Below are 26,528 nucleotides of genomic sequence, written 5' to 3' on the forward strand. Positions count from 1 at the left end.
GTAACAAGATTATGTGCCACGGGAGTGAAAACTTCTTAGAATTTAAGTTGCTTCCTGTACTTCTTTTCTGTGGTTCAGAGCCTCAGACTTACACTGGGGTGCTTTTGTATTTATTTTGTGTTTGCTTTTATTACATGAGTTATAAATATGTATAAATTTATGTACTTAAGTGTATATCTACCTGTTTATTTAAATGTATGTCTATGTATACGCATTTTATAGGTATGTTTAATATATGTTAATGAAATAGGTTGATTTTTTTCTTTATTTCCTTTATCAGTTTGCTGAAAGCAGTCAGAAAAAAGAGGCTTTACAAAAAAGCATTGAGAAATCAAAAATTGGACGTGAAGATACTGTAAGTTGCTTTGGGGGGAAGGCATTCCTACCAGGAAATAGGGCTAAAAGTATGCATGGTTTATAAACACTAATATAGCTGTTGGAAATCCATTAAGAAATCTAAATACTGGAGATGAGAAAGGAACAGAAAAAAAAAAAAAAGAGATTATTCCTTAGTTCATCATGCACTGATGAGTAAAATATTGACAACTGGCTGCTCCAAGGCTGAGAAAATGTGTGACTGCCTAAAGTCTGGTAATTTTCCAGGCTTTTTCAGATAAACTTGAACTACGCAGAGGTGTATACCAAAGTTTCCAGTGCTAGCTGAACTGCCAGATCTAGTAACTGCAAACTTAGGTATTGGGGGCTTTTTTTCCCTCTTATTTATTATCTAGATTTCTAAATTACTATTCTGAGCAGCCATGTAAGCTTGGTGCTCTTTGCAGGCTGAAGCTGTTAACACTGCAAAATAATACTTAGGCTTCATATTTACCATACACATGAAGTGGCATATTAGTTAGAAATATTTCATATAGTATTCTGAGTTGCTGATTTGTTTTGAGATGCTCGGTCTAAAGTGGTTTAAAGCTCAAATAAATTCATAAACAGGGATGGCCAGGAGCTTTCAGGTAGAACTGAATTTTGTAGGAAAGTGCCAAATCTTAGAATCCAAAATGTTCTATAGAAATGCTCTGGGTTTGACTGCAATCAGGGAATCACAGGCAGGTTTGGGACTGTTTGAGACCTGGGCTTCTACACCAGGTGGCTAGCCCTCGTCACAAGAAGCTCTTGGTTCTGGAAATTCTGTTCTGGCTGGTGCTTCCAACGTTTTGGTTCTGGGTTACACATCAGGAAGAAGTCCTGAGAAATCTAGATCATGATGTAGGTCTCTGAGCATCTGGCCTCCATAGCCCAGCATCTGGAGGCTTTTGATTCCCAGCCAGCATTTTCAGAACGTGCTGAATCCAGACGGTTGGCAAAAGCACGGGGAATATGGAGGTTTGAGGGAGAAAAAACCAAACCCATCCTAAAACCACCTCAGGCTGCTGGGCTGCTGTGGAGATTGCCACTGGCTAAAAAACTTAATGTTTTACAAACTCGTGCTGTCTGGCTTTTTAGGCTACCCAGTGCCTTAGCATGACTTCTTTGATTATCAGCCAGTTACAGTGTTTGGCTGTACCTACAGACTGAATGTGCTGAGTTGGCTATGGGAGAGCTTATGTTGAGTCAGTGTCTGCAGATTTTTACTGATCAATAGAATATTTTAGGTCGATATTGTATACTCTCCCAGCAAAGACTACCATGTCATAAATATCTGAGTTTATTTTTGAGAGCACTGCTCTTAAATGGCATGGAAAAAAAGCAGAAAAATAAATTCAGAGGGTGTTCATACATAGCATCCCAATTTGCGGAATTGCGAATGGTAGATTTTTCTGTAACACTGCCTTTAATTACAAGACTAGCACTCCTAAATATCGTTTAAGCTTTAAGCCCAACAATTAAGAGATCTGTTTGGAGTTTCCCAAACCATGTCAAGTTCAAAGGTTCTAGAAAATTGTTCTTTTGTTTATCCATTTTGGCCCTAAATTTTTTTCCTTCCAGTTTGTATTTGATATCATTTAGTCTCCCTGGGCATTTTGTGTGTGCATAAAATGCTCAGCTGATTCATTGACAGAAAGCAGTAGTGAAAACAGCTTTATATTGTATAAAAATGTTCTGTGCAATAATTACTGATTTTTATTTTTGTATTTTTTTTTATATCTCCCGATATACTTTGAATCCTCAGGCAGAACGTGCAGCTTTAATAGAGGAGCTTGCTGCCCTTCGGCAGAAAAAAGAGCAGCTAAAGGCAGAAATAGACAAATACAGAGAATGTGATCCAGACGTCGTTGAAGAAATGCGTAAGTTGTATATTGTTTAAAGTGAACTTCTGCACAAAAAGGTCTGCACTACTTTAGCTTAAAATCTGGTATGCAGAGATAAGCCAAAGGGTGGCTGCTCTTCTTTTTAAAGCTGTAAGCAATACAATACAGGTAGACTGACCATTTCTTTTCATGTTCTGTTGTATTATATAAGGGGGTTTTTACTGATATTTACTCTACCAGCAACTGAGCAGTTAACAAACAATCCTAAAACTGAAATACACTGGTGCATTAGAATTAATATCAGGGCCATTCTTTCTAGAACCGTATGAATTCTTTAACTTCTAAGTGTGCTGAACCCTAGAATGTGTGTAGGAAGAGTAGTCTCTGGCTCTCATTTACCTTCAATTCCGTGCTGGCAAAACAGGTATCATTCTGCTTTGTCTTGTCTGTATAGAACATAAGCATTTCATTAGTGACACTTAATTGTCACTTAGATGTAAGTATGGTGTTACACTGTTGACTTACTCTTGGTACTGTTTCTGACGTGCTGGGTTTTGGTTGGAGTTTCTAATGCTAATGGAATGTGAGGAATGATGAGTGACTTTAATACTCAAGTACATTTCAGTGCTCAATTCTGTATTAATATTCTGATCCTTAGCATGAAAAATGAAAAGCATGCATGAAATTTTATTGAATTTTCTCTACTTCAATTTCCATGTTTTATTTATTAGGTTCTTAGGTGGCTACCCAAACACCACTGCATATTCAGTTGCTGTAATGCCAATATGTCGTAGCAGAGTGATGAGGAACAGGCACAGACCTTTTTCTGAGAAGATAGCTGGCTGAGTCTTTCTCTTTCCTTATTCTTCTAGCAAAGTCCACAGCTTTTAGAAATGTGCTGAGAGAAAGCCAAGAACATAAACAGAATTGGCAGCACGCTCCAAAATCAGACAGATATTATTTATTTTGAGGGGCTGTGACATTTTTTGTCAGCTGCGTTATCTTTCCCCAAGGATGTAATGGTATGCCAGGGAATAAGCAAACCCGAGACCCGATGTTAGTTACTGTGCTGTAAATCCCTTGCAGTGTGCTCTCCTGAGGACAAGTAACAGACACATTCCAGCTGATTCCAGCTGTAAAAGTGAATGAAGTTAGGCAGATACTGACAGCAGAGGGGTTCTTAGTGCCAGGTATTTTAACTGCTGAAATACTCTTACTGTAAGTGTTGCACTGAATGATTTGAGGAGCCTCTCTTTTGAAGCAGACACAGTGAGCACGTTCCTAAATACTAGGCACAAAGGGGCAAATCACAGCTTGAATGCTAGGGTAAAGTGCGTTAGCTGGCAACACAGACTAATATCCCGGAAAGAGGGAAAGGGAAAGAAATGTAATCGTTAGTTGGTTCAGTCATGCCCTTCTCTTTAGTTTTATCAAAATGTGTGGAAGCTCCACGTGAGCTTCTGCAATAGAGGGATGAGCATTTAAGGCAGCTGGTGAGGTTAGCCTTGTTGGGCTACCTGTAGGATTCCAAGGGGAATATGCAGTAGTGTTTCAAAAATAATTTGTCCATGATCTTTGATTAAAAAGTTTCTGCTTCGTTATATGTTTCATCAGTCAGCATTGCACTGGCAGTGCACATTGTAGCTGGCAATGTATAAATGAATAAATGGCAATGGCAGTTTTGGGACTTAATGTCTTTGTCAGAGCTGAACAGGATTTTACAGGCTCTAAGCGGCGGGGGAAGGTTGGGGAGCATTTCTCTTGTTGCAGAGTGCGAGGAAGCTCAAAGGCAAAACAAGATGCAGGAAGCTATCGGTTTTAGTGTAAGAAGGCAATAAAGAATTTCAGGCAATGGAAGATGTTCAGCTAGACGTGAAAGTTACTATCGCTATTTCACAGAATAACCTTATGCTTAAAGTTACTGGTTCAGATTCTAAAGCATTTTCAAACTGCACGTGAGTGATAAAATTTTCTACTAGCTGTACGATGTAGATAACAAAGCTTGTGATTATTTTCTGTTAGATCACCTGAACAGATTACTAACTCTAAATTACCTTATTTTAATTTTGAGTGAGAAATCAGAGATGGCTGTAATGTTATATAATTACACTCTTTTGAAGAGTTGACTTGTTCAATATAATATGTTTTGGAATGGGCAGTTGTCACTTTCTACATTCGCGTTTTCCCTCTTCTTCCTTAATGACTTCAACCTGTAAGGAAATCTATCTGATGCTCAGTCTAAAATTTAACTCTATTAATTTCCCATCCCATAACATACAGATGCCTTGATTTTTGTTGTGTTATTTTAGCAGTGTATCACATTGTCATCCGATTTCAGTGGCCTTCAAATTTGGTGAGTGCTTTGCTATGCCTTTTTAATTGTCCTTTCCCTCAAAGGAATATTGCAGAAACAAACCTATGGTACAGTGATGAGCCTCATTAACACACACGCACGCGCACACACACACACTAATTGCAGGGTGAAAAAAAAGTTTGGATGACTCGTAACAAATATCTTATCTGAAGACTCAACTAAAAGCTGAACATCTGTCTTGATTCCTGAGTCTTGTGGTGGGAAAGTTATGTTTTACCATGTAACTAAATATACTATAATGCATATTCACAAGGGGGCAAACCAGAATACTAAAATACTAACTCTGGTTTTTGCTGACTCCACTGCTTGTCCTTTTAATATCAGTAACAAATGTTATGCTATATGTTTTGGCTTAATTTCCTTGGCTTTTGTATTGGAGAGCTGAAGTATAAACTCTATTGCCTTCCCAAGTTTACAGCATTTGCACACAGAATGTCACTATTTGTGTATAACAATTAACTGCAGTAAATAGCAGGAGAAACAAGATTTAGGGACTGACCACTAGAGGAAGCTACATAATAGTCTGGTCTTGTGGATATATTTGGATAATTCCATTTTACAGGTAGGGTATTGTAAAAATATATCTAGAATTGCAAAAGAATGGATTTCTTCTAACGACCACTGCAGTTTAATGGTTGAAGCTTGTCTTTGCCACTTGGAAATATTGTTTAAGCATCTTGTGTGAGTTAGGATTGAGTAATAAATACTTCCTCAACATTAAAGGCAGTAAAACTGATAATAGTCATTGGAAGTGAAAGAAAAAAATAATCAATACTGGGATTTTATACTTCTCTCAAACTTGTAATCCTGTGCTAGCTGAAGCAGAATTACAGAGCCCTTGTTTCTCAGCTTCGAGGCAGATTTTCTTAGGCTGGAGGGTATTCTCATGGGAAAGCAGCCATTATAGAGAAGAGATTCTCTGTTCCTCCAGGAGAAAGGCTTATGTGACATAACATGTATCTGTGCAAAGTTGGATACATGTGGTGCTGCAAGATTCCCTGAAGATTACTGTAGAGGACAGAGGCCTGGAGAAGGCAAGCTTTCAATAGTTCATAATTTATCCAGGTTTTCATAAGGCTAACAAAAAAATCTCCAAGTAATGTCAAGATTAACCTGCTGCCTGCCAGAGAGAGATGTTAGGCAGCTAATGAAGTTTTTCTGACAATTAATTTTATAGAAAGGTTGGTCTGGCAGCCTAAGCGTATGAAAGATCCGGATTTTGCTCAGAGTTGTTGGCCATCTTGTAACTGGAAATGGCTAAAGATTTTCAGTGTTCACTGTAAAATAAGCACTTCTAGAACTTCAAACTTCTTGTTCCTCCACTGTAATTAGAGGAATGTTGATTTATACTATATTAATACATTGTTGCATCTTAGCTTTTTTTTTTTCCACAGTAGCCATGCTGCAGTTACTTTGTGCCTTTGCATAGGACAGTAATCTCAGAAATGGTTACATACTGACTGAAGCAAGTGTCTTCTCTGTGCTGTGATTGCTAATATTTATGGGGCTGGTCTTAGATGTTTCCTGTCAGCATTCCTGTTTTATTTAGCATGTTTTTAGAATGTCCAATTACTGATAATTTTCATGTCTTAGGCTTTTACCTTTAAAACAGTGATCTGACTGTGTCTAGACAAACTGTATTCTCAAAAATTAGCAAACTGTCAGACATAACACATGTAATGTAGCAATTTTGGTGTCAACCTTTTTACTTTTGCTCTCTTTGTTTATTTTTACTCTGTAGCAAGAGGTATAAGCAAGAGGCTCAAATGGATAGGATTTCAAACTGCAAATATCAGATAGTTATCCTTCTGGAGTGTGATCTCAGAGGCACCACCACCAGTCCAGTTCAGGGTTACATTATTTTTAAAACTAATACTCACATGGCTGTATGAAAATAAATTTTGTGAAAACATCCAAACTTTACTAAATACCATGAAAACGTCATGCTATATGTAGTATGTACTTGAAAGTATCTCTCTTCATTGTAGATGCTTCAAAAAATTCTAATTCTGATGTGCCTAGATACTGAAAATTTCAGCTTGACAAACTGTGGTGAAGAATTATATCAGGGTATACAGACAGTATGAGAAAATAGTTCTGGGTTTCTTCATTCATCTTATTATCTTGAGACTGAATGCTGAAAAGGTAATGTTGATTTAGCTGCTGGATTTTGTGGGGTGGATAATTTGAGTTATGGTTGGGTGTTTTGGTTGGGTGTTTGGTGGTTTTGGTTTTGTTTGGTTTGGTTTTTTTAATACACCCAGCTATTACGTTCTAACTGTTAGGTTCAAATCAGTTTGAAAATGTGTTATACATACAGATGTATTTAATGTTATAAAAACTTAGTACCAAGTGGTAAATTTTTCGGGGGAGTTTCTTACTAATAATGGGAATAGTTCCTGTTCCCAGAGGGGGAACAGTAGTGAAGAAAGGAAACGAAGATTAGACTATTCTGGCTAATGGAGAGGCTTTAAAATGAGTTGCATCAGTCTTACTCCAAATTCATCAAAACACTAATCATTAAAAAAATTATTTAATGGGGTTTCTTTTACATTTTGTGGCAAAGACTATTGTTCAGAAAACGTATCAGAAAGGTTATTTAAACTGAAGAGCCTTGTCATTGCTTTCAGTTAATGAACTATTAAGTAGCTACTTTTATAAATGTAATGATTCACTTGGAAAAGTGAATGTTTACAAATAATTTTAAGCCTGGTCTAGGTGTCACCAAGATGAATAGGGTACAGATCAAGCCTATAGAGAGTGTTTTTTTTAATCACCTATAGATCCAATAAGTTCAGTTTGCAGTTAAGAGGATGTTTTCTAGCTACTGACCATGAAATATGCACCTGGCATTTGAGAGACAAGCTGATTTAGATATCAGTATGATTAACAAAGAGTCTATAATTACAAATTAGTTATTCTGTTGAAGTTAGATTAGTGTCTCCACCCACACTTATGTTAGCCTTAGGGTTAAACTAAGCTTTCTTTGGAGTGAACCAGACACTTGCTTAAAAGTACACAGAAAAATAATAGATTTAAAAGCAGGCATTCCTTTTTTACTCAGTCTTATCTTTGAGAATTGTGTATTTAATATATTCAACTCCTGAGTAATGACAGGAACTATACAATGTATGTTCAGGTACATAATTTGTGGCCTATCTGCTACTGAAAAAAAACCAAAACCACAAAGCCCACCTTTTTTTTTTCTTTCCTTTTTTTCTCCTTCACCATGGGGTACCAGAATCTATGTAGATATGCATCAGTAATGAAAGAACACATTTACTTCGCGAACTGCATCACTGCATCAAGCTAAGGGGTTTTTTTATGCTTCCCCCATTCCCTATATTTTTCTTTGCATGTCTTGTCATTTGGTTGGAAGGTTGGCAAATTAAATTACCCGTTCAAAAGCTACATTTAAAGACAAAACACAATGCTTTGCCAAAAGTAAACATAACTATTGCTAATTCTTTATGAAAATCATAAATGTACTTGTTTGTAATCATAGTTACATGTAGTAACAGCAAATATAAGTTTTAACTGTTAAGTTGAAAAAGGAACAGGAGTGGAGTTACAAATATATACCTGATCACTAATGCTCCAGGGTTCTTTGGTAATCATAGCAAGTGGGAAGTAATTCCAAGTTTAAGCAGTATTTCTGCACCTTTACCTTCATCCTTTCCAATTTTCTTTTTCCCTTGAAAATCAAGGGAGGCTCGTTTGCAGTTCAGTTACTGAAAACACTTGCTGGTCCTTTGATGGAGCAAACACTTGCAGAGCAGAATCTAGCTGTGATTACGGGCCGTCATAATGTGGTAGGTTTAAGGACCTTCCCTGACAAAAGTAGGTTAAAGAATTCCCACCTTGGCCCTTCGTTCCTGCACTGCAGTTCACCAGTGATAACAGCAAGTGAGTTAGAGTTGTCAGCTCAAGTTAGGAACTGATGGTATTTATATCCTTGTCTTGTGGTGGGCTTTCATCAGGTCTTTGAAATCTCTCATTCCACCAAACAGTCTGTCTGATGAAGTCTTTTGCCACCTTCTTCAGAAGGCTTTCGTACATGTGGTAATTTGTCATGCATCTCCCAGGATGGTCTGTCTTGCGGTATTTGCCCTGAAGAGCAACCAGGGATCCTCTGACCAACATCAGGTGACATCAGCACATCAGGTGACAGATTTTCAAAGGACATCTTCCTGAACTCTGCAATGAGTCGAACTGTGTAGAAAATGGATTTGGAAAGAACTGAATGAGAGAGGGACAGGAGTAGGTAAATGGGTGAGCAGCTTCTGGCACTTAGAAAAAAAAGGAGAATATAACAGCCACAAAGAGTAATGAGTGACGGTCCACCAGGACAGACTGCTGCAGCTTAAGGTGCATCAGCGCATATAGTTCTGAGGCGCAAAGCTTGAAGTGAAATGTGGGGCTTTTGACTGAAGCTCGGAAGCTGAAGTTCAGAAGGGTCATTTGGCCTTCAGCAAAAGGCCCTAACTCTGTGTTTCAGAGAATTTCTCTGTCTCTGTGTTTGGCCTAAAGTTTGGATTCAAGCTAAGAGGTTACCTTGTAACGAAAAACTGTCATAAATGTTTAGACACACTCATATGTGGTTTTTTTAGACCTCAAACAGACTCTAGCAAGATTATTCTTCTTGGAGACCCACAACTTAAGCCAACTTGCTTTAAAATGAAGCTGCATTTTAGCTGGTTAAGAAAAAAAAAAAAACACCCCAAAAAAACCCCACCAAACAAATTTTAAAATCATTTGTCTTTTGCCAGTAGGGTTTTACTTGGACACTCAGAAAAGGGGCAGCTGGAAGATCAAATCTTTAGCTAATATATGTAACACCCTGCTTAAATAAACTGACTACCCTGGCAAGTTACCTTTTCTCAAAATTATATGGGAAAGCTCACAAGGCTTTATTTTGTTCTTTCTGTTTATTTTGTTTCTTATTTGTTTATACTGGAATAGCAGAAAAAATATGTAGGATGAGAGGCTGATGGATGAAATATGTGGGAATTATTTTATTGTCTGGGCTAGTAAATCTTCATGGCAAAAGTTGTTGAGCTGCTTAGGAATGGTAGACACTTAATAAAATTTGTGATGTGGAAAATGGCTGCTTATGACTACACTTATGATATTCCTTGATTTAGAAATGAATCGGCAGCAACCCATTCGGCCATGTTTTAAAGCCATGAAGAGAGCATCAAAGTAGTAGAATACTACTAGTAGTATAGAAGTAATCTATAGATCATTTATATAAGAAACAAAAAGGCTTTTGTGGGGTGATTATTTTGCTTCTCTCTCTCCCAGTGTTAGGCCTGCTATGTGAGTTATGTATGGTGCTGTTCATTCAAACTGTTTTCATAAACTTACAGGGATGTTCAAAGGGATTTTTTTAAAAGAATTACTTATTTATATCTTTTCATGACTTTCTGTCAGGAAAGGTATTGTGGATTTTTAATTTGTTGTCTTCAGTGCTAAGATGCAGGAAAGACAAATGTAGTCTTCCCTGGCCTTGTTTAAAGAAATGTGCTGCCAATCTCATATGTTAGGAAACCTCCCATATGTTATGGGATGGTACAGTATGTTTTTGTTATGGGTTTATCTAGATTAGGACTGTGTATTATCAGTGTAGATACCTTGTTCTGTGCTGTTTAACTGCAGACATTTTGCAGGGCAGGTTGTGTGAGTGCAAGACTTATCTTGGCACTGGTAGTATATTTGAGAGTATTTGCAATGGTTTTTTTCTTCCCCCTGCTCACTTTAACATCTTGTGAGCTAGTTTCCCTGGAAAGAGCAGGATATCAGGGAAGAAAAAGAAATTGGAACAGAAAAACGATTTGGAAACACCTAGAAGACACAGAGGTTTTGTCTTTGCCACTCTAAGAGACCTTGGTCGATTGGGAGAGGTTTGTCTTTGGTGTTCTGACTCATTTTTGCATGATACTGTGGTGAGGAAACGAGGGAAACACAATCTGATGAAACTGTAGTAGTGTGAATCTCAAACTACTTTATAATTGTATTTGAGGTGTATTCATTAGTAATTCAGTATCAGAAAGGGAGGTAGAGTTGATGAAGTTCTAACAGTCTGTCGTGTCTGTACATCTCCTCAGTATTTACATTAATGAGCTGGATAATAGAAGCTATGCTGTTCCATTTGCAGATGACAAAACTAGAAGAGACTGCATGGACAAAGGACAAGGTGAGATTTCAAAATGAGCACGACAAATTGCAAAGATAGTCTAAAAAACAGTGAATAAAATTCAGTAGTGGCAAGTGCAAGGATTTATACATATTCAAGGGTATTGTGTTAGGTAAATGATCTGGAACAGATAGTTAAGGGGGGAGGGTTTGAAAAAGACATCAGGGTTATAGTAGTTTACAGGTTGGATGTAAGACATGCTTGTAACAGAAAGCAAAACCACCGTACTAAGACACAGAAATGGAAGTATAGCCAGCAATGAGATGTCGGAAATATCTTTATACCCAAGTTGGCACCAGTGAGTCTTCAGCTGTAACACTGTCTCACTGTTGGATATCCTACCTGAATGGTATATAACTAACTAGAGAGAATTCAGAGGAGAATAAAAAGACAGACATTGAGGAACCACATTCTAGGAGAAAAAATTTTACAAAAATAGGGCTCAAAAGAAGATTGCTTCTGGTGAGTTTCACTTACTTATGTCTCCTTCAGAAAAGGAAAGGAATAGCCTATTTTTCTGGTTCATGCAGAACTCAGCAGTAAGTAATAGCCTTAAATTGCGAGGGCGGGGAGGGAAGTTAGGTGAAAAACTACTCTAGTGATGACAATAATCAAATGCAGAACTGGATTGCCTGAGAAGGTGGTAAAAGCTCTAACACTGGAAACCTTAAAACCAGAAATGGCATAGGTAAGGTTGGACATGCATTGAGTCACAGGTACAGAGACCAGAGGATTTCCAGTGATGCCTTCCAGACAATTCTCTGCAACTTCTGTGCCACAGGAGGTGTGCAGCAGAGTGACATCCCAATCTGGGTGAAGACCATAGTGCGCTGGGATGGGCCTCTTTGTGAAATGCAGTTCAGCAGCACTTTGCTGTGGGTATGGAGTAGAGAGCTTTTACTAGTAAATGAAGTGGGGAAGGAGGAGTTGTCTGCTGAAAGAAAACCAAAGTGTTGTTAGGGAGCCCTGAACCAGAAAGCCAGTGTGTTTGCTTCCCTTTTATAAGCACATAGCTTCCCTCTCTTCTTTGGATAAGAATAGATGTATTTTAGTTATGTAACTAGGATTTCAGTGTGGGCTTTCAGGTAGAATACTTGAAAGGTAAATGGTCTTTTTGTGTGCGTATGTGAATGCAGTAAACTTAAGAGCATGTATTTTGCACAGAGGAATCTTTTGGTAGCAATTCTGACAAATTCTGTTGGACGTTTTTCAAAGAGAAGCTGTGCACAAACTGATGAAATTTGACAGTGTGACCTTTTCATATGGGACAGAGGGAGCTTTTGCTGATGGGACTTGACACTTTTTTTCTAACACATTAACAGATATCGCAGACCCTTTAAAAGCATATTCCCAGAGATGTGGATCAGCTGATTAGTAGCTTTACTATGCACCGCTGTGTCTCACAGTAGACAAGACTGACACTATTTTATGTATTTGGTCAGGTTTATTTCCAATAATACATATATGTATACGTATCTATATGTATACACACACAGAGCTGTTGCAACAGAAATGCTGATTTAATTCATTTGTATATCAAAATTTCTTGAGTATTTTCTATCAGAAATGGCTTATACTATGTTCTGTGCTTTTCAAAATAGTTGTAGATCAGTAGGTAGGTTTCATAATCATTAACACTTTCTTGTAGTTCTGAAACTTTATTCAGAGTCTAAATGTAAAAAGATACTCTTTATTATTATGTCAGTATAAATCTATGACATTTGATGTCATTTAAATGAGAAATTATATCTATGCATTGAGTTGAATTTAGTCATGAATTCTGAAGCATTGTGACTTGTTGATTAATATCATGGGGATAAGTGTTACGTGGGATACTGGAGTATGGGGGAAGAATTATGTGTTATTTTGGATTCAAAGGAGTTGACAGAATTCTGATGCGCTATCACTCTTCTACACAAGAGCTCCTTATTCTGCTTATACGAGGAAACACCTCATTGGGAAGCATGGGGGAAGGTAAAGATTGCATAGAGTGTAGTGGTATCTCTGCCTGATACTTGGTTATAAAACGTTCTTCTAAAGCTGTTCTTATGTGGTGTGTTACCCTGTTGACGGTGTTGTAGACTACTTGGTCTTAAGGATACTCAAAGACAGACTTTAAAGAAGCCACTTGATCACATCATTGCCATGAAGAGTCTCCAATGGCAAGCTATAGTCTCTTGATCATCATCTCTGGTGTCAGTTTGTGGATGGACATGAGTGTAGGAGTTACTCTGCAGTTAGCTCTTGTACTCTCTGTGGGTGACAGGTGTATAATTTCTATGTTCACCTCCTACCCTTCGTACCCTAGCCTTTAGAGATGGGATCTTTATTTGTGTGAGATGTTTTCGTTAATGGGAATGATCTTGAAAATTGTGCATCACAGGATATTATAATGATGCTCCTGCCAGAGAGATAGGGAAACACAAATCTATCACAGTGTGGTGATAGCAAGGTAATCAGGGTTTCTGGAAAGTGAGGGCAGTCTGTGAGCAGAATGGATAACTCTGCAGAAGGCAGTAGATAAACAGAGTCATTGGAGATGCAAGTTCACATACCGTTCTTATGGTAGTTGCCATTTTTCATATTTAAATTCACTCTTAAGTGGATGCAGAATTATTACTGGAATTCAAATCCACCTAATGCAATTAATTTACCCTGACCAGTTTCATGACAGAGGTTGGGAATCTTTGGGCTAATAATCCTCACTGGCCCGTGAGAACAGTTGCAGCTGTTCTCTGCATTTCATGCAGAAGAATTGCGATTCGCACTGTAAAACTATTCCCTCACACACATGCTGAAGGCTGCAGTTGTACTTTGCATGTATCTGCTATCAGTCCTGCAGGTTGGTGGGTGACTGTCTCCTTGAAAAGGTGCTAGTTCCCTCTGCAGTCATGCATCTTTTAAGTGAGGAAATCCATACAATTTTCTTGTGGCATTAGTTGTGGTAGGTCAAAACTGGGACCAGACTGTGTTAGTTCTATAAATGTAACTAGATTTTGTTGTTTCATAGAAATAGAGGTTCCTGGACCTGAAAATTTTGTTTACACATAAAAACATTACTAATAATAATCCTTAGTTATCCTGAAAATGCCGGAATAGAAGCTAGGAGAGGAAATATAACTACAGCTCCTTCTAAATTTCCAAGTGTATGGGTGGTTGTGAGCTGGTTCTGAGAGCTGGCTGTTGAGATATTTTTAGTATAGCTGTTGGAGCTGGACTATGTTACCTTTTCAGTCCAATTTTGAATACGATTCAGTGACTGCTTCCTCAGTATTCCTTTAATGATACGTTCAGGACTTAAAAAAGCTTTTTTAAAGAACCTGAAAGTAGGTTTGGAAAATGTTTGTGAGGAGATGGTGATGGTTGTTGCACTCTCAATTGTTTTTCACCCGTGGCAGTGTCTGAAGACTGATAGAAAGACTAGCTTAGTTTCCTGGAGCATATATATTGTGTTGATGAGGCATGCAGTGGTCTTCCCTTCCTGTGGAAATATTTGAGGCTTCAACAGGTTTTGGCCATTCCATTTTGGAATGCAAGTAGGACCTTTAATTCTCACCACAACCCCTTCCAGGAAAACAGTGAGCAAATCTGGGGGAAGGAGGAAAGAAAAGAGGAGGAGGCTATAGTTCTGCAGTATGCTGAGAATGACTGTAGGGCTTCCTGGGTCAGATCAGAAGCAATGTGGCCTGACAATGCTAAGATGTGAGCCAGCATATATTGCCAGTTCAGATTTGTGCAGAAACATTGCTGTGTTAACATTTTTGTGCTGCTGGCCTTCACTCCTGACCAAATGCTGTCCATTTGCTTCTTACTGCACCTCCTGTAGCTGTCCACATGCTCTTTTGTCAGCTGTCTCCTGGTCTGCTCCTGAATCTTTGCAGGTTGATGGCAGAATGTCAGTTGCCTGCATTAAAAAGCATGTTTCCAACCCTCCCTCACTTTCTTTTCAGACATTCACTGCTGCTGGGTCTTCTTTTCCCTACCTTTGCTTTCCTCTAAGGGGGTACAGGGGATTGTCCCTGTGATAAGGACAATCACAGATGCTTAGGACAGTGGTTCAGTTCCCAGCATCTGGGCTTTCTGAGTTCCCTGCAGTTCTCCAGAGACACCTGGAGTTGAAGGGGAAAAGAGGCTTCCATGAGGACTGGTCAAAACTAACTCTTTGACCCTTAGCCTTCCTCTGTTTAGGGCATATTTCCACGTGTGTTTTGCTAACATAACAGACTAGTGTTGCAAGCCATGCTGCTCCTGGGCTCTGCATTGCTGTACACGCAGTGGTTGCTTTTGCTCAGTTCTGGAGAGAAAACGCAAGCTTCTGTTTTCCTGCTTAGAAAATATCAAGTGTGCCAGAAACTGGCCAGCGGAGGATACAGGTGTGCATCTCGGCCGAGTGAACAACTTGTATCCTGCAGGCATGGGAGCGAGAAAGTCTGATGCATTGTCACATGGATTGGTGAAACAAATATGTAATGTCCAGAACAAATGGATTATTCTGTTGCTTCCAGGCAGCAATTATCTATATTGTCAGCCTACGTACAGATGTATAGATATAGAGTGTAACTAGCGCCTGATAGTGGTAATGAGAACATCTGGAAGCATCTGGAACATATGTTGCCTCCTGTATTGCTCACCTCTTCTGCACATTTGGCCCTTCCATTGTCTTGCACAGCTTCCATACTGGAGTACTATTTAGTAGCTGCAAAAAATTAAGTTCTGATAGAGCAGCTGTGGTCCGCAGGAGGATAGGTGGGACTCCAGCCAAGCTTGGGACCCAGTGGTTGTGGTGGTTTTGGCAACTTGCCCTCAGTTCTGTCTCTGAGTTTTTTCCTTTTTACAGTTCACACAGTTTGTGTCCTGATTCTTTTTTGGTGTATACATTTTTAAGTTCCCATGCTATTGCCTTCTTTAGGTCTTAAACTTTCTTTTTCAGAGCAATCTAAAAATCATGAAGCTGATGGCTGTATGATCCTGTGGAGCTAGAGAACTGGCAATCAGAAGTAGCATGACTTTGAGTAACATCAGTACATAAAGTAGGTGTGTCTGAGGGATGCCTGTTTTACTACTCCTCCTTTCTCTCACCCTCCATGCTTGTTCACGTACAGATGACACAGCCAATGAAAGTTCCAAGAAGCAATTGTAAAAGGTTTCCAGAAAGTAGTCAAGGTGCAGATCCCTTCATTTCTCTCAGTTCTTGTGATGGAGTCGGGGGCCTCTGGAAGATGCGGGCAATGATGCAGATGTAGCTGATGTCTTTAGGTGATGCAGGTCCATAACTGCCAATACCTGTTTCTCCTTCTTCTTTCAGGCCTGGTGTTGGATACAGCATGTAGACAAGATCCTTCAGTGGAATTGTAGGCAAGAGTTGAGCCTGATCCCAAGGGATTAATGTTGCCTTTAGATATCTATATACTCAGCTCTCAGCCGTGAAGCAATAGCTGAGGTGATGACACGGTAGTTTCTGGAGAATGGATGATGTGTTTCCCTCACCCCCAAATTAAAAATGAAATGTGAGGGGAAAATGTAAGTGAAGGAATCAGTGGTTAAGCAGACTGCAGCGCCATCCTGCAGCAGTGGCAGTGACAGTCTCACTTGATGACAAGAGGCAGTGCAAGCTGTCTTGGCCAGCCTGAGCAAGCTCATGTGAGCACGAGGAATGCATGGGTGCCTTGCAACTTGCCAAGCTAGCTGGCATTGCTGTTGGTACAATATACCTGGTGGTCTAAGCAACTTTCAACATGGCAGAATAAATCCATACCCACATCCCTATGGTGCTATCATGTATATGGGCATGTGGGCCAGCCAGTGTAAATGGGAAATGGCAAGCAGCAAATGCTTGCCCCGGCCTCTTGTGAATGCATTTCCTGGAGGTGTCACATGCCTGAGGTTTTACAAGTGGCTCTTGTTTCCCCAAACCTGAGCCCCCAGGCAACAGAGTAATGTGGGGGATGTGTGTTCCCAGCTCTGAGGGACCGAGGCAGCCTCCCCTTTGATATTCAGCCAGATCGTCTGAATGTCACCTTCCCCATCCTGAAGTTCTGCCTCCACTTATGATCCTTCCACACTTCTACCATGACACTTTGCTGCCAGTCTGTGATCAGTCCCAGGTGGTGCATGGAAAGAATGACATGGTTAAAACATTTCTTCATTTTATTTGTATAACTTTTACTCTCAGGAGTTTCTTTTGTTGGGTTTCTTTTTTTTATTTCTCTGCTACTTAAGTCATTGAAGGCACTGCCCATTGTGGGACTTCCCCATGTAGCTTCCTGCTCTTACTACCATGATTTCATTTCTAGCCACAGCTCAGTTATAGGCAGCCACCACCATTCTAACCACCCTGTTGCCCAACCTCTATCTGTTGGTCACCTTGGCCTTTTCTTTGCCATAGGTAAGAAGTCACGTTTTAAAAGCACGTGATTGTGTGTGTGTATTTTAACATTCATAAGCAATGTTTGAAGGGTGACAATGCACCATGCTGCCACTATATATATTTTAATGCACTATACCGTACAGTCACTGTGCTTTAAGCACAGGGCTATGTGCTGAAAGCTGCAGGAACTTTCAGCTGCTGTGTGATGCAGAAGCACAGGACTCAGCTGGTCAGCTGCTTCCAGCAAAGCAGAGGTTTCTGCTGAGACCTAGCAAGTGCTGTCCAGACTAGGCTGGCTCACCTGCCATCAGGATGCTGGCACCCTGCAGCTCTGGATCCATGGAGTTTAATACTAATCTGGTTTCTGTGCCTTCATTTCAGACTTCATTATTTGGAGTCAAATATGGCTTTCCAATTTTACTCTAGAGTTTCAGAAAAATGCTAAGTGAGGTATCATAGCTAACACATTTAAAATCCTGACCAGCAGAAGCCCTTACTCCACAGACTTGCTTTATGTAGCATTAGGTAAAGTATTGTTCAAATGCCATTGGCTGCCAGTATGTTGTCAGTGCTGCCAGTCACAGAACTGAACAAGTGGGGGTGGCAACAAGCAGTCAGTGAAGGAAATAAAGAATATCTCTCTCGAGCTAGGAATAACTTGAATTTCTGGTGCATGCAAATGAGCAAAAATGCCATCTTCTCACCCACTCCCTTTTTTTTGCCCATATTTCTTTTTTACTTTTCTTCATGCTATGCCCAGGCTTTCTAATTGTAGGGCACTTCTAGAAACTGGACTGGTTTTGAAACATTGTTTTACTCTGATTAAAACATTTTTCAGGTCACTTGCAGAAGTATTAAGAGTAGAATAATTAGTGCTTATCTTCCTGTGTACTAGCAGATGATTTTTCAACATAATTTAATTTTGCCTCAAGTATAATCTTTATAACAATGGATACCTGATCACACATTCACTTCTCAGTACCCCTGGAGACAAATTTCATGCTGACCGTTCAAATGAGTATTATCATGCAAGTACTAACAAGACTGACTAGGAATAACAAAGTTATGTGTAGGCGTGAGAACCATAATGATTCTGATAAATTCCCACGTTGCAAAACAACCTGCTTGATTTGATTCAGTACTTATTTTAATGGGAGCAAGGTGATCTGAGAGGAATTTTTCTTGATACTGTTTTGCCTCATGGAAACTATATTAAAGCTATTTGTAGCAATGATAATTTACTATTATGTTTTTAGATCTAGAGCAGTGGTAAGGGAGGGAAGCCAAGTTTAATAACCAGGAGCACTATTTTGTCTCGTTTCATTGAGGGGCTTCTCAAAGCCTGGGAGACCTTCCAGAGCTGTATGATAAACTTTTGGATTAATGGGATAGACTGCTACCCTTGTCATTTTCCTTATCTGTGTAGGGTCGTGCATACCTATGTGATGGATTACTTATGTATAGAGAGGATTATAAAATATTTTCCATCTCGGTTGCCTCTAGTATCTTCAGGCAGTGTGTCTAGTTCCAGTCTTGGTACAGATAATTAAGCCCCCAGGCAAACTAAACTAGGATTATTTTATTTTAAAATAAACTTACGGTTGTTCTTATCGTAGCTTTTATGTTGCTTTGCTCCTCTTTTTCTTTAACATAGGTTCGTGCTTGCTGGAACCTTCAAAGTTTAAAACAAAAGAAGGGTTTAGAAGAAAAATTTTCTCTGTGCCCTGAAACTATTGTATGATTTTGCTCTGACGTATACTTGCTTGTTTGTTTTATTTCTCTATTTCAGGCCAAACAAATAAAATAGCCAAGGAGGCAGCCAATAGATGGACTGGTATGTATGCATTTATATTGCTTAACACAGCTTCAGGCTAGTGCGACTTCAGTAAAAGACAACTCATTGTTTTGAATTTTAAATTTGATTAAGACTTGATGTAGGATAGCCCTCACTTACAAAAACACACAGAAGTATGTTTTGCTTATAAATGATCATGATTCGAAAAAAGAATACATTTTCTCAGTTTAGTTACTGAATGTACTTCACATAACATATTTGTTGTTCTGGTGCTATCTTGCACACCATGTTAAAACCTGCAGCTCGTTTTCTTGGTTGAGTTAAAACCTCTAAAGAGGAGGAAAACATTAAAAGAAAGAGACTAGAAATGATGGTGTCCAGGTATTCAGAAACTGTAAGTTTTTTTCTGATTTTTCATCTGTTTTTAAAGAGAATTCTTTGTAGAATCTTATTGCTGCTACCATATGATGGATGCTAATATAAAGTAGGTACTTCTAAAACTAATTCATCAGCTTTGACATGGAGGAAAAATGCTGCACAGTTTTGAGGAAGGTTACACTTGTATGGAAGTTAAACTCAATTTTCTGTTGCTGCTTAGCTTTGCTATAGTGCTATATATTTCCATTTCGCAGAGCAAGTGGTATGTATGTCCTTATTTTTGTTTTAAATTTTTTAGAATATTGCTTGTAATTTTTTTGTTTAGAATTCATCTACCACTGATGGACTGCTCACTATCATCAGTTATGCCAAGTGCAGCAGGATATCATTGTCATAGTCTTCTGACTATGATTATTTTATATCTTCATTTGCACTGGGTTGTTCACTGTGTATGGGGAAATAAAATTATGTATTTGAAAATAACTTCTGGGAGTACTCTTGTCAGGGCTTTCTACTATCGATGACAGAATGTTCTCAAGGTCTTGAGAGTTAAAAACTATGCCACAGGCTGTAGAAAGTACTTTGCTGTTTAATTAGACAATTAGGTTATATGCTGTAGCATATTTTTCTTTTGAAAAGACAGTTTTTAAACCAAGCGTCTGATGGTTAAAGAAAATAAAATATTTAAGGTGTGCACACAGAGAACATTTCCTGTTTTAAGGAATGCTGCAGTTTATGGGTGTTAGCAATGAAGTGAGTTTCAATCAATACTGCAGTGAAAAATGATGTTACATTGTAGAGAATGTATATGCTAAAATAATAGTAATGTGATGCTAAAAGAGAAATGCTGACTAAAATAAAGCTACTTGAATGTCTTTTAACTTCCAGACAAAATGTACATTATCTGAACAAACATACGCAGGACTGGAAAGGACCTTGTAATTAATTTCAGTCTGATTTTCCCAGTTGGAGACAGTCACACAGAAGATAATCGTTGAAAAAGCACCTATGAAATACTTACTATGCCTATTCACACTTTCCTCATCACTCTATAGCAGGCTTACGCTGTAACTGTAGCTTTCAGTCTCCTCATAGAAGAGGAGCAAGAAAAGATAACGGTAACCCCCCAAAAAGAAGACATTTTACTTGGTACTGAGTAAAATTATGTCATCAGCAAAAGCCTCCTCTCACTTTCTGTTCTAAATGTACGTAGTAATGATGCACCCGCCCGCACCCCCCACCCCCCCCCCCGTACCTCTTTCAAATACACAGAGAGAGTGCAAATGGAAGGATTTTGTTGTAGCCAAGGCTATAATTCATGCTTTCCTAAACATTAAAGTCTGTAATGTTTTTAATTCTGTTTACAGATAACATCTTTTCAATAAAGTCCTGGGCCAAACGTAAATTTGGATTTGAAGAGAGCAGAATTGACAAAAGTTTTGGAATCCCAGAAGATTTGGATTACATTGATTAGTGTTCAGTTGATAGCTGACACAGTTGTACATAGTTTGTTAAATATTCTTGGTCGGCATTTAAGTCTGTCTGAATCCTCTCCAAACAACTGACCATTCTTTCACTTACAGGTTTCGTTAATAAAATTCTAAAAAAATTTGTTGCATTTCTTTTTTTTTTTTTTCCTGCTACTTCCAGAGAGGCAGTAAATCACTTGGTTACTTCTGTGAGACAGACTAAGAATGAACAGAGGTTATGGGGAATAATTATCACAAAGTCCTAAGACTGGTTTTCATTCCCCTTTTGCTTAATTGGGAGCAGTACTAAGAGCTAGAAGCTCCAGAGATTTATGTTTAAATGTGTTGAAGACTTTGGAGTGGAAATAACAGGACAATATGGAATAGAATGAATTTTTCCCTCATCTCAATAATGAAATTCAAAAGATGCGTAACCATTAATGGAAAACGTGGAGGCAGTAAGGATGTGAGTAGAAAGGCTGAGGTCTGATTTCAAGTTGTTCTTCATTGTGTTGCTAGAGCTACTTGTAAGTTTAGTGACAAAATTTTGTTTTTTGTTGGAAAATACTAGTTCATCAGAGCTAAATCTTTTCCAGCCCAATATACTGGATTTGACACCAAGAAAGCTTCCCTGATCAAGATTGTTACTGCCTAGGAGAGGCAGCAAAGAGCATCCATCCATTCGCGCCACAGTGCACCAAGACTTAGGGTGCTAATCTGGGATGTGAGATACCAAATTAAATTTGCTGTTCAAATTGAATTGAAGATGCTGAGCATCTTTGGGTTCATATACACTTTTCAAGTTCAGACTAAAAAAGCAGCCAACCAGAATAATAACAAATTTCAAAATGTCTCACTTGCAAGCTCCTCGCTTTTTATCAGCTTCTGGTTTCTAGCTCCGATCAGTGCATGGCTACAAAGAAGAGGGGTGGAGAGCACAGACTGGTCTCCTACCTGCCACAGCTATAGATTGCAAGACCGTATTTCTGCTGTACAGCTCTGGAGGATATGAGCTTTACCTTTACAAAGCAGGTGGGCCTGCTGCAGGGTAGATGGGTGTGTTGTCTGCCTGCCTTTTATGTAACCTCTCAGGAGAGTATTGCTGAAAAGGTGACATTTAGCCGGAGATACACTAGGGAGTCTGTCTCCTGTGACCTTTCCAATTAAAATGTTTCCTAACAGTTCAGCATGTGTTAAAATCCAAGCATTTTAGGCATCCCCCGGCTATTGTCGTTCCATGTCTATGAAGACAGAAAAGTTTTTGGGAAGATACCAAGTGTGAGATTTTCCCCTCATGGAGGCACTGTAGCAAGTCATGTGTTGCCTAAGGAAAACGTATGGGGTGCCTGGCACATAGTAAAATGTCACTGTGCTTACAATAGAAAGGGAGACGTCCTTCTATGCGTTTGGAAAGATTTTATTCCTAATATATCCAGTATTTAACATAAATGTGTTACGAACTGAGTACAGCTTATCAGCTGCTGGCTGGTAAAAGCTTAATGCAAGTAGGTAGTACTGAGCTGAATGCTGGGTTTCTTACCAGGCCTGGCGTTGCCCCAGCACTGGAGTACCGTCCACCAGAGCTAAGAGACAGTGCCAAACCAAAGTACTGATGCACGTGTAGCTTGGGTGGTTGTTCTTGCTCTTGGATTTTATGCTGTGAAACACTAAAGAAAGAGCTTTTTCTGTTTTTTGTGGAATTAAGTAACTTTTTTTTTTTTTTTTTTTGCTAAATGCTGTTTTTCTCTGCATCTATTCTGTCCCACCTGACAGGTGTCAGAAGCTCCTTGGCACATATACATTGAAGAGCACGTATCTGCCACACACAAGAGATGATGATGATGATTCAAACGGCTTGTTTATATGAAGGAACGTTGAGCACATGAACTTGCTGATGGTTCTTATCTCTTAGAATCTCTTTTATGTGGCTGAGCTTCTACTCGTCAAGGAGTCTCTGGTAATTCACGGCCTGTGGCAGTTAGGGCACAAAGACTCCCTCTGGTACCTGTGGGGATGAGGGTTTCTTACAGATTTCTATTGCTTTGGCTACTTCCCAAATTCAAGAAGGAAATTAAGATGACCAGCTATGTAAGTTTAGCTGCAATATTGTGGCTTCCTGTCGTAGGGTGAAAGCATTGCAGACGGCAACAAAACCATTTAATATAATAAATAGCATTAAATGTTATCTTAATATATTGAATAAATTATGTAATAGTTATTTAACTAAATGTTTAATAAATATAGTTATTATTAACTATAATAAATAGCATTAAGTAATAAATAGTAACTTGCAGCAATAAGTAACTGCACTTGAGGTAGACTTTTGTGGAGATGCGACGGTCAGCCAACGTGAGCAATACCTTTAAAACGTCAAATGCAGCCCTCGTGCTTTGGACACAAAACTTCAGTTCAAGCACAAGGAATTTCTAGCAATATAATTTTCTGTCGAGTTTTGGGGTTTTTTTACAGGTACGGAATAGAACACACATGCAATCATACTTTCTTTTCCGCTCCTGTCTTCTGCTTCTGGTATTGGTTAGCAAGCCTGGCACGCAAGAATGCGTCTCCTCCTGTGAGGACACAATTCTGGAACAGCCAGAACAGAAATTTCTCAGCTAAAGAGAGGCAGGGAAGAAGAGGCGCATTTTAATCAGAAACTGATGCTTATTCCTCTAGTGGAGTCTGTGTATTTTTATGCTACCTTTTTAGTGTAGGTGACTCTCAATGGGAAAAGCAAATCCAGGCCCTTTCTGAAACAAAAAGAGGCAATTTGTTTGTCTTGAATATTCCAAGACACTTTCAGACTGCTGCATCTGCTCACTTATAGAAGCTTTTTTTCTTAAAAAAGATATGCAGTGGACTGCTAAATCCCACAGTATGAAACCATGTATGATTATGTGGTTTGAGATGTGTGTTCACTTTAATTTTTAAAAGGAGCTAAGACATTTGTTTTCTGCTGAGTTAAAAATCACTAACGGTTAAATAATTTTATTTCGGAGATGTTTTTGGCTATTAGCTTATAGCAAAAATGAAAACAATCAATCTGATCTTGTGCCCCAGTTCGTTTCTTCAGAGTTTTCCTGAGACAGAGTCTGGGATATTTCTAAAGAAACTAATATGAAAATTGTGGGGTTTAAATGCGCACTTCTGCTGTCACTCTTGTGGTTATGTCACAGCTATATTATGTATCTCTCTCATATGTCTTCCTCTTTTTTTTTTTTTCTTCTTCTGCCCTGCAGGTTTTTGCCCATGTAAGGCAAATATTTTCGGCTGTTATAGCAAAGTCAGGAGGTTAGGTCCTTATCACAATTCAGGTTTATAATTAAAGCAGCTACTAGTGCAAAGTGCGAAAATCAAAGGCAGCTGTTTTTAGCCAGGTCTGCAGCTCTTACAGGAGCACTATCAGGTCCAGCTTTTCAAAATAATCTTGTGAAGAGTTTATCACTACAGTACCAGGCTGAGGTGTTGGGTAAACCTCTTCGGGACTGATGCTGATTAGCTACTGTGAAGCAAACATAGACACAGGAGAAAATATTTGTTTGTACCCGACCCACTTAGAAACCTTACCAGTTTAAAGAAAGTTTGCTGACTGTATCTGCCCTGAAACAACCTATTCTTCCTCAGCTTTTCTTTTAACTAGCCAAACGTGGACTCTAGGGCTCCTTTTGTGGTACTTGCAGAGCACTGAAATGTTAACAGTCACAAGGGTTTAGGTTTTGACATAATTCAGCTGCTAAACCTCTCATTAATGCACCCTCTGAAATATCATTAATTTTTGGGGGGGTGTAGTAGCCTACATGTTTTAAAAGGGAAAATCCAGGCTCTGCAGCAAATGGCACAGTGATGCTGTGGCCAAGTGGCAAAGCTGGAACTGAAACTGACTGGGAGAATGATGAGAAAAGAAATCCAACCTGTGATAGTGACTAAGAAGGTTGATGCAAGAGCTCTGTACAGAGCCCTCCTGTTGCCTAGACGTATATCCACTAGTCTGATCCACTCGATCTGGCTGGTGCTTATCTTCACCTTGATTCTTGTAGAGGTGAGGTTTACAGGATTACAATTTTCTGTCATTTCTTTCCTTCTTTTCCCTCCCAGTGTTCTTAAATTTCACAGTGGATTTCAGCCAAATTTAGTCTGAGGGGCTGCAGTGTGAGCTTGCGATCTATCTGTTCCGCTTGGCTCGCTTTCCCTTTCCCACCTGCCAGTTTAAGGACCTGAGAAGGGGTAAAGCATGCTGGAGATGGGAGGAGGAAGGAAAAATATGGAAGATGGCTGCAAAAGACCTGGAAGCGTTTGGTGCCTGCTGGTGGAGGAGTTGGCAGCATTGCTGGGGTTGAGACGGGGTGGTGTGTGCATCACTTCAGTGGGAAGGAACAGGGATCTACAAAACCCATGTCTTGGCAGCCTGACTTGGTTACTTCTGCTGCTTATGGAGCTGTGATAATTAGTCTGGGGGTTTGTGGCACTGTAAATTTACACAAGGCTTTACTGCAACAGCAATTAGATATCTTTCCTGCACTACAGAATCAGCACACCTCAGAAGTGCACGTCTCGTGGCTTCAACAGCTGGAGTCCTTGGCTAATCCTTGGTGTTGTGCCAGTGGCTGGGTTCTTCCGTGTGCAATTAGCTGCTGTCTGGATACAGTGCTTGTGTAAATACTCCTGTGCTTAGGGATCTGCCCTCACAGCAGGGATAGCCTTTCTCTTCAGCTTCCTTTTCTCCTTCTTCCTTTTGCTTTTTCTCTCCCATCCCTCCACTGTCATCTCCCTTTCAGATCTGCTTACAGAAACGACGTAGGCTGAACGAACATCACGCTGCAGTCTGTACAGATGGTTGTCTGTCTTACTCCTCTTGCTGACACGCCTGTCAGCGCACACCTTCCAGCGCAAAAGCATATAGGAAGGCAAGCATCTATACATTAGACTTGCCTCTTTAAACTGCATGTGCGCAGGCTGCAAGTCAAGAAGATTAGAGGGCAAAAACGTCTGTGAACGCCACCACAAGCACTGCTGAACATCTCAGGGTCGCTTCAGAAAGTGTATAACGCACTACAAATGAATGAACAGTTTTTATATTATGGATAATTTGGTCTTCTGGTCATTACTTCACCTAATCTAGTCTGAAAAAAATTTCCTTTTGAAAAACAAAAATCAAATCCTGGTGAAGTATTTATAAAGAACAGATTTCAAGCAAAACCTGCTGGGCAATTTTCTGTTTCCAGTTGTTTGAAGAAAACTCAAGCTATTCTGAGAAATGAAGAGCCTTTCCACATGAAAGACTTCATTTAGAAAAGTAGTCCATCCTTGTGTTTCAAAAAGTCAAGCTGCCCTACTGGCTGTAACGTAAATCCTATAACCAGTCCGAGGGGTACCTTTTTTCAGGTGAGGTGATGAATTTGAACTGCTGCTGCTGAAGCTCAGAAGGAAAAGCTGTTAAAAATTATGGCTCCTAGAGAAAGCCAGTGGAGGAAGAAGTTGTGTTTGATGCGAAGAGGGCCTGAGTTACTGCACACATACAGAAGCCATGTCTTACAGGGATCCACCACTTTCCCTGGCTGCCTTCGTTCGTGTCGCCTGCATCTATGCTGTGCCTCGGTGGCATTCTGAGATCAGATTTTTATCTTGAGGTGCAAAAGCTGTTTTTTCTCCTTTCTGCAATCTACAACGGGGAAAAATTACCTTTTTTTTTTTTTCTTTCCCCCCTCACCTTTCTGCCTTCTTAAAAAAAGCCTGAGAAAGTACCAGAAA

At 39.4% G+C, this 26,528-nt stretch overlaps 1 protein-coding gene across 3 annotated transcripts in view; it reads left to right on the top strand.

Moving 5' to 3' along the window:
* Positions 1-20,851, top strand: part of MND1 (meiotic nuclear divisions 1) — a 43,045-nt gene extending 22,194 nt beyond the window's left edge. For 2 of the 3 annotated variants that reach the window (XM_075090968.1, XM_075090969.1), the window contains exons 5-8: positions 281-355; positions 2,123-2,237; positions 18,928-18,972; positions 20,679-20,851. In XM_075090968.1, the coding sequence (XP_074947069.1) occupies positions 281-355; positions 2,123-2,237; positions 18,928-18,972; positions 20,679-20,785 (342 nt within the window). In that variant the 3' untranslated portion in view covers positions 20,786-20,851. Of the gene's footprint in view, positions 1-280; positions 356-2,122; positions 2,238-15,701; positions 15,802-18,927; positions 18,973-20,678 lie in introns of those variants that run through there. The other variant, XR_012660299.1, reaches the window with a different exon arrangement.
* The last annotated feature ends 5,677 nt before the right edge of the window (positions 20,852-26,528 follow it).

Source organism: Phalacrocorax aristotelis, chromosome 4, assembly GCF_949628215.1.
Source record: "Phalacrocorax aristotelis chromosome 4, bGulAri2.1, whole genome shotgun sequence".
In the NCBI taxonomy this organism is placed as follows: Eukaryota; Metazoa; Chordata; class Aves; order Suliformes; family Phalacrocoracidae; genus Phalacrocorax; species Phalacrocorax aristotelis.